The sequence below is a fragment of the Neomonachus schauinslandi genome, chromosome 11 (genome assembly GCF_002201575.2).
Source record: "Neomonachus schauinslandi chromosome 11, ASM220157v2, whole genome shotgun sequence".
NCBI lineage: Eukaryota > Metazoa > Chordata > Mammalia > Carnivora > Phocidae > Neomonachus > Neomonachus schauinslandi.
The window spans coordinates 49409171-49418200 of record NC_058413.1 but is presented as its reverse complement, the minus strand read 5'-3'; the positions used below and the strand labels follow the sequence as shown (position 1 = coordinate 49418200).

At 45.4% G+C, this 9030-nt stretch overlaps 1 protein-coding gene across 1 annotated transcript; it reads right to left on the bottom strand.

Moving 5' to 3' along the window:
- Positions 1–6567: 6567 nt before the first annotated feature.
- MRPL17 (mitochondrial ribosomal protein L17) lies at positions 6568–8745 on the bottom strand. Its single transcript, XM_021685717.1, has 3 exons — positions 8418–8745; positions 7798–7866; positions 6568–7452 (listed from the first exon to the last, which is right to left on the bottom strand). The coding sequence occupies exons 1-3, from the start codon at positions 8712–8714 to the stop codon at positions 7177–7179; spliced, it is 642 nt and encodes a 213-aa protein (XP_021541392.1). The 5' UTR covers positions 8715–8745; the 3' UTR covers positions 6568–7176.
- Positions 8746–9030: the final 285 nt, after the last annotated feature.

Sequence of the window (9030 nt, the reverse complement as noted above, 5' to 3'; positions counted from 1 at the left end):
ATCTACTGAGGGAGATAGACACAAATGGGTATTTTTGACACCCTCTTTGTCTGGATTTTGACACACCAATGTTCTAGTTGTAGTCCTTGTTATTACCCTCCTCAGATGGTTTCTCTTTCTCTCTGTCCAGCCTTTGAATGTCAGCTCTTTCGGGTCTTCTTTCTTTCTTTTTCTTAAACATTTATTTATTTTAGAGAGAGAGCGAGCAGGGGGAGGTGTAGAGGGAAAAGAAGAGGGAGAGTATCTCTAGTAGACTGCCTGCTGAATGTGGAACCTGATGCAGGGCTTGATGCGGGGCTCAATGCCGGGCTGACGTGGAGCTCCATCTCATGACCCTGAGATCATGACCTGAGCTGAAACTAAGAGTCAGACGCTTAACTGACTGAGCCACCCAGGGGCCCCTCTCCTAGGCCTTCTTTCTCTTACTGTGTATTTTTTGACTGGGAAATCTCATCTGGTATAATTGCTTCAACTCCCATGTATGTGGGTGACTTTCACATGTGTACTGTTAGCTTACACATATCCTCTGATCTCCAGAATAACTGTTCAAGAGACAGCTCCTTAACAGAAATATGTCTACAACGAAGTTCAGCACAGTGATCTCAAATCCGCTTTTCCTCTGCTATCCTTGTTCTCTGTGAATGTAATTACTCTACCCAATTGCCCAGGTAGAAACCTGGTATCATCCTGGATTCTTATTGTCTTTCCTCGTGTAATCACACACAATGTCTAGTCTGTTCTGTCTCCTCTAAAGCTGTCTGGTCTGTCAGCTTCTCTCCATCTCCCCTGCCTCTGGCCTCATCTAGTCTTCCATCAACTCCCTCTGGATTCCTTAACTAGCCTCCTATTTGGTTTCCTTGCTTCTAGTCTTGCCCCTCTAACCCATCTTCCACTCTGATGCACGAATGATCTTTCTGAAATGTAAATCTGATCCCTTTTCTCCCCATTTGAAAATCCTTCAGTGGCTTTCCCTGGTCTTCAGTATAAAAACTAAGCACTTTATCATGTCTTACAGGGCCCTTTGTAACCTGATCTTGCTTGGCTTTCCTGCTTCATTTCCTCCACTTCTTCCTCAAATACTAAATCCCAGCTGTACCAAATTACTTATTTGGAATTTCTCAACCACTCTATGTTGTTTCATAATTCAGTGCACTTATACCTGCAGATCTTGCTGCCTGTAATATCCTCCCAGCTGATTTCTCTCCCCCATGCTTAATGAATACCTATTCATTCTTTAAAATTTAGCCCTTGCATTGTTCCTCTGAAAAGTTCCACACGCACCTTCTTTCTTGGTACTTGGTATGCCTGTGTGCATCACTTTCGTAATACCTGTCTTAACTATGTTATACTTATTTGTTTATGATCTTGTCCCTCCAGTTGGCCTGTTGGGTCCCTTATTTTCTATATTCCCATAGTGCTTTGAATGAGAAAGATTATGCTTGCTAAATGGATTTGATAATTATTTTTTGAGTGATTCCTATGCACAAAGAAGACACTGTACTAGGTACTGTGTTGAATTTTGCAGGTTTTCTTGCCTCTCTTAAAGGCAATTTCTCAGTCTTCTTCATAGCTTCTGTATCCTGTCTGTCCCATAATGTCTGATCTCAGCCTCCTTTCCTTCTACGTATGCACTCTGAGTCACCCCATCCATTTCCTTAGCTTTAATTGCCAACAACTCCCAAAATCTGTTCTCCCAGTGAAGAACTCTTGCCCAAGCTCCAGATGCTCTCAGGCATCCCAAACTCAGCACAGACAAAAACTAAATTTTTCCTTCTGGTACAAAAGAAAAAGATAAATGTAAGAAAGATTCTGAGATCATATAAAGGAAAAGCAAATAGAAATTAACCCAGAACAATGGCAGACAGTTTTCAGTGATTTCTTTAGGTACAGCTTTTGTATTTTGTATTTCTCCTTGAAGGTAATAGCAGTAAAACTTTAATGCTGTGCTTCTTGTGCTGGGCTACACAGTAGTGTGTCAAGGTCTATGTGAAGCTACAGTGTGAACAAGCTCAGCTTCCTAGAGTATCGACTTTGACAGAAAGCTTGTATGTGTGTAATTTACAATATTTAACCTGTAAGAATGAAAACCATTTTTTTAATATTAAACACGTATAATGGGACAGAGAGAAAATGTCAGAAAAGTTTAAACTTTTTTTCCTCCAAATATAAGCACACAGACCATTTCTATTAAGGCAGCTCAAATTTAACTACCAAATTCATGTCCCAGGGTCAGAGGAGAGCTATAATATGCCCACGCATTTAAGGGCATAGAGAGGAAAAGCCTAAGGGTACAGACATTACCCAGCAGTGAACAATGGACAACCAGCATTGCAGGAAGTTCTTTTTCAGATGAAGTGGGAGGAAACCGGGGCAGGGAGGAATTACTGAGCCCAACCAAAATGCAGAGCTAGGCTGACAAACTTAGTACAACACACTGATTCAGTCAATAGACATTTATAGATGCCCATATTGTCCCACATTCTCTATTGTGTGGCACCAGAGTAAATTAGATGTGTCCCCCCACCCCCAAGGAGTTCACTCTCTAGTAATGGCTGCTGAACAATGTAATTGTGCCATTGCTACAATGAAGGATGTACAGCATGAAACTGGACCATGGGAAACATGCCTAGCTTCGACTGGGGGAATTCAGAGAATACTTCACAAAAGAGGCATCATTTCAGCTTTTGGCTAAAACTTGGAAAATGTATAGGTGTCTTCTGCCTGTAGGTTGGCTAGAAATATTTCAGGAAGTTGGGATATGAAATGTGTGGGAAATGAATTAGACACACACATTCTTGACAGTCATCATGAGCATGTAAATCCCTGGAGAGCCCATTTCTTTAGTCTTGGTATACTCAGCAGTATAGCTGAGCACTGTCACTGTATAGTACCATGTTTATTGGTTTTGTAAAGTTCAGCTAGAGTTGAATATGGACATGGCTTACTCCTCCTCACTTAATAAACATATATTGAGCACCTATGATGAATTTGGTCCTTTGGTAGGAATAGAGTTATCCAGAAGATTGAGTCCTCGGTTCCTGGCTTTGGGAGCTCAGCTGAATGAAGTCGGTGAAGCAGACAAGCACTTGCAGGACAGTGTGATGAATGCTCTAATAGGCATATGCCCAGAGGACTGTAACTGCACTCAGGTGGGGACCTCGCCCTGTTTGGAGGGTTGTGTGAAGTTTCGAGGTAGCCTCAAAAAAGTGACTTCTGAGGAGAGAATCAAAAGATAAGTAAGAGGTAATGTGACATAGGGCAAGCTATACTAGAGGCAACCTCATGTACAAAGGTCTGATATGTTTAGAGAACAAGTAGTTTCCTATGAAGGGTGGCAGCAAATAATGGTGGAAGAGGCTGAGAGAGGTGGCTGTGCCAGGCCATAGAATGCCTTTGTGTCATGAGAAAAATCTGGATTTTATACAGCAAAGGCAACGGTGAGTCACTGTAATAATGGTTCAGATCAGTGTTTTTCAAAGAGCAGGTTGTAATCCATTAGTCAGTTGTACAATTATTTTGGTGAATTGGGATTGGCATTTAAAAAATAGTAACTAGAGAAGAGTTGACAGTATTAGTGTGCATCATATTTGTTAAGGTAAATAATGTTTTGTGATGCCTTTGTTTCAATTACATATATGTGAACAGTGTTCTAATGTAAAGAATTTTTTGATCTGTGGGTTTTGAGAAACACTAGTCTAAAGGTTCAGTGGCATAAATTAATACCTCAGATTACTTTTGTAGCAATTAACAGAAAACCCAGTGCAAGTGGGAATAATCACTAAAGATTATTACTATAGTTTCTTCTAGTTATTCTGACCTGACATTCTGTGTCATCTTCAGACTAAAGCCAGTTCCCCATGGCTCTCAGAATAACATGCTATCTTATTCTTATCCAGTCAAGTAGAGACCAGATTCTTTATTTTTTAGATTTTTTTTTTATTTACTTATTTGACAGAGAGAGACACAGCGAGAGAGGGAACACAAGCAGGGGGAGTGGGAGAGGGAGAAGCAGGCTTCCCGCAGAGCAGAGAGCCCGATGTGGGGCTCGATCCCAGGACGCTGGGATCATGACCTGAGCCGAAGGCAGACGCTTAATGACTGAGCCACCCAGGCGCCCCGAGACCAGATTCTTATTACTTCAAATTAGTTTAGGCCCGTCCATCCCTGAACCCATTAAGGGCAAGGGGATGGAAATACTAGGACTCCCTTAGACTAATGAATGTTTGGGAACCAACTGCTGTAGCTGTAGCGAACTATGATGCAATGTGGCAAATTCAGTGCATTATGGAAATACTGTAGCAGGACCCAGGTTTACCAAGTAATGAATTTAGGTGTGGGGATGGTCAGAGGAGCCACCCAGATGCCAAGAGTCTGTGTACAAGTTAGGTAGGTGAAAGGGGGAGAGTTCTCTGGGTGATAGAGACTGCATGAACAAAAGGTGATAAGGGGAGCTGTGTATAGGAAAAGTCAAAACAAGGACTTCCGCACTTCCTGAGCATGAAGTTAGAGGCAGGGAAGTAAATGGAGTAGTGAACAGATGCCTAGTCACCAAGGCGATCATGGTAAGGAACCAGAATTTTTTCCCCATAGGAAAGGAGGATGCACTGGAGATCATCAAGCAGAGAATTAAGACATCAGATTTCTATTACTTCATCTGCAGTGTGGAGGGAGGAAAGTTAGGAGGCTTTTGCAGTAATCCAGGATAGAGATGTCTTGGATTTCAGGCTAGGAAGAGGTGACTGCAGATTTGAGAAACATTATGGAAAGAAAACCAAGGCTTGTTCATTTGACTGTAGAGTGAGTGTAAGTAAACAGTGCCTGGCTTTTGCAGTTGTGTCTCCTTTGGATATTGGGCTTATATTGTGTCACTGATTTGTTGAGGCTGGAGTAAATTTGTTATTTTTTGAAGGAAGTGGGCATAGCTGTCAACCTTGCCATAAAGAACCAGAGCCCAACACAGAGACCCTTTGGAACTCCAGTGTATCTGGGCCCCTCTTGTGGGGGGTTGGAATTTCTTAAAGAGGTGCTTGGATGGATTTGAGGGCATAGTGCACTCGAGTGAAAAGTTACCATTTATAGGCCAGATTAGAAAACTGATACATTGTTGTTTATTTCCCTTATGCTATCCCTGAGCCTCTAGTAAACATTTTAGGACTCATGTAGTCTTTTATGGGCCAAAATATTAAAGATGCAGTGTCCCATGAGGCCATTGTGGCAGGAGAAGTGGCGCTTTAAATTGTGAGCTCCTTAATGGCAAAGGTTGTTTCTTCTCATCTCTAGATCTTAGTATCTAGCCTAGGGCCTGACATACGCCAAAGGCTTGATAAAGATTGTATTCCTAGTGACTAAAATGATGCTAGATACTAGCAGATGCTTATTAAGCATTTAAGGAACTGTTGAAAGCCCCAAAGGGAGGTCTGTTTCTGGGGACTAAGAGGAAAAGCTATGAGAGTTGAGCCATAACCCACCTATGGTAATACTTAACAGATGTGGTTTTAATTTTAAAGAAAGTACTTTCTCGGGGCGCCTGGGTGGCTCAGTCAGTTATGACCCCTTTGGCTTGTGTCATGATCCCACGGTCCTGGGATCAAGCCCTGCATTGGGCTCCTTGCTCTGCGGGGAGCCAGTTTCTCCCTCCCCTTCCCGCTTGTACTCTCTCACTGTCTCTCCTCTCTCTCTCTCAAATAAATAAATAAAATGTTAAAAAAAAAAAAAAAGAAAGTACTTTCTCTAGGAGTCAGGGATGACTCCCGAGATATCTAGCTGAGGTGAATGTTCATGCCAAGAGGACAGGAAGGGGGTGAATTCTGGGGAAGCATTCAGAATTGTAGGTTTTGGGAATAAATGCTTTGAGTGTCTACTATATGTCACTCAAAATATGTCAGAAAGAGCTTTCTGGCAATAGCGTGAAAGACAAATTAGAGGGAAAGAGATGGGAGAATCCTGTTGGGAGCAGATGAATCTTAAGACTCAAGCAGCTGCAGGGAAAGAGAACAGAATAGCTCTGTCCCTGAAGCTAGTATCTACCTGCTAAACCAGTGACCCCTTCCACCCTCACCCTTACTTTCTGACAATGGTTGGGTTTAGCAGGCCAAATAAACTCTGAAGGTCCAGCCTAAGATAAAATCTCTTCTTTTCACTGTACTAGAGATATGGGAACTGTCAGGCCTTGCTGCCAAGTGTTCAGGCAGGGATGATAGTTCCAAGTCTTCCATGACTATATCCTAGTCAAACCTCTGAGCCTGAGGCATGGGCAGCCTGGCTGGGCTAAGTCTGGCTTCACAATAATTAGTGGATATCAAGGAGCTTCCTACTTCTCATATGCTCTGGCCATTCTGAAGCCGGATTTCCCTTTTCTGAGTTCCCAGAGAAGCCCAGTTTTGACAACAATAAAAACTTCCAGGAAATTCCCAGCACATTTAACTTCCTAACCCTCCTCCCACCTCAACTCTCTCTTTATTACCCCACCCCCAACGCCCACTCCAAGAGGAAGGATCTTATCCTTTACTGAATACTTCCACCCCCTTGGCCAGGAAGGTGGTACATCTGAGTTCTCAGATCCTCTCTTCTGAGGCCTATTTGGGGCTGAGGGGAGCACATGAGGATAATATGTGATCCTGCCTAGAAACAGAGGAATAGTTGTAGTGTTCCTTGAAGTTTCCTAAGGCACCAGATTATTATGGAAGATTCAATTCTAGATGTTCACTCTCCTAGCCTGTCAGGAAGTAATCTTTCTCTAAGAAATCCCAGGGGCTCAGTCTCTATGCTAGATGTCAAAAATCAATCACCTTGGGAGGCCAGTTTGGAATTATAGGATGTAAGCCCCATAAAAACTGGCATTAAGAAAAACAAAACTGCTAACCAAACACAACTCAGAATAAGAGCCAGAAACATAAGCAGTGAATTTACTAACCCACGGAGACTGAGCATTTGGATAGTTCTCATTCTCCAGAAATCCCAAGGGTAGAAAAAAAAAACACCCATATACATACATATATTCATACAAAGAATTTATCTACTGCAAAGAGATGATTATCTGGCTCCCCAGAAGCTTCTTGTCTCCATTAAAACTGTCCATTAACAACTCTAGCTCCAGTTCTTCTTAGAGATTAAAAGAGCTCCAAAGACCTGTGATCATGGGCATTGATGAGCGGGCCACACACCCTCTGGCTCCAGTCAAATCCCTGGTGTTTGAGCTGTGTGGGAGCCGTGGATGCTTGCTTTCTGGTCCTGCCGCAACCCTTGAAGCAGCTGGTTTAGAAGTGTAAGGTTGCTGTCTCTGCGAGGCAGGGGCAGGGGTGGGAGGCAGTTCCCTTTATACTCGATCACTGCCATCTTGGCCCGATCCTGCTTACTCCGATTTGGGATCTGCAGCATTCTCGTGTAGCCCCCATTCTGACCTTGGTACCGAGGGGCCAGTACTTGAAACAACTTTGGGATCAAGTCTTTCTCCTAGAGCGGGAGAGTTATCCAGGAGAGAGCAGAGTCAGGCACTACTGCGGAGACACATTTAACTTTCAGCACTTCCAAAAACAGGGTCCAAACACATTCACACAAAACTCTTCCATCCCCTAATGTGGTAGCGTCAAAGTTACACAGAGGGGTTACAGGCAATTGTGCAGGTTGTTTCACGTAACATTCAACTAACTTAAGTCACACGTTTCTAATTTAGTTTACAACATCTGTCTGTAAGTGAGTGTCTTAGCTTAATTCTGCCCAGTTCCCCCTTCCTCTAACAATCCCCTCCCCCACAGGGAGCAAAAGATGAGATTTGGGAGGGAGATACGATGCACTCACCGTAAGCCAGAAGTCAGCCATGCGCATGGCTTGTTCGTTGGTGTCTCCCAGCTTTCCATAGTCGATGAGCTGAGGGGACATAACATCATTGATCCAACCCGAGTGAGAAAGGAGGCGCAATCTTTTTTTAATTTTTTTTTTAAGATTTTATTTATTTATTTGACAGAGAGAGACACAGCAAGAGAGGGAACACAAGCAGGGAGAGTGGGAGAGGGAGAAGCAGGCTTCCCGCCGAGCAGGGAGCCCGATGTGGGGCTCGATCCCAGGACCCTGGGATCATGACCTGAGCCGAAGGCAGACGCTTAACGATTGAGCCACCCAGGCGCCCCAGGAGGCGCAATCTTACTTCTCTAATGCGGGACCGCAACCCATTCATTCCACCAGCAAAGCATCCCTCTAATTCAGGCCACTCCTAACTCCGCAGCTCTAACTAGTCGTCCATTTGAGGGGCCGGAGGAGAGGGGTCAACTCAGGGTACCAGGGGATTCAGACTTTGGGCGGGGATTGCCAGGGCTATCCCACTTGTCCCCCAAGTCCAGCCGCATCTCAGGCCTGATGCTCCTGGAGGACAGAAGGGTCCCGCCCCCAACTCACTCGCCTTGCGTGGCCCCGCCCCTCACCTTCTCGGCGTAGCCCCTCATTTCGTCCACGCGCGCCCATGACGCCTCGATGCGTTCGTGTCGCACCAGGCCGGTAAGCAAGTTCCGCAACAGGTGGATGCGGGACTCCGGACCAAGGCCCAGACGGCGGAATACACGGCCATGGGAGATGGCGGCGGCGACGGACAGCCGCATATTTCCTGACTTCTCTCCGCCCCTGTGAGGCCGGAACTGGAAACTCGATGGGAGACGCCGAGGAGAAGGCTTTGGGAGGACGCATGCGCCGTACCTAGGTGCGTGGTGGACGTGTTTGCGCATGAGTATCAGAGCCTGCCTCGTTGGCAACCTGGGGGAGGGCGGAGAAGATCTTGTTGGCTTCTTCCAGAGGAGGAGAGCGAGGCGGGCCTCGGGCACTCTTTGTCGCTCCGGGGAACCAGGCGCCCCCTAGTGTGGGACGAAGCGGCCGTCGAGTTTCTCCTGGGCTGCGTCGGTCATCTTGTGGCCTCTAGGGCGACAGGAAGCGCCGCGGAGCCTGCTGGGAAAGTGAGTATCTGAGGGGAAGGCCGCCCCCCCGGAGGAGTCGGGGCGCTGTAGCCGGCGGCCCAGCCAAGTACGAGCGGTGGCGAGCCCGCGT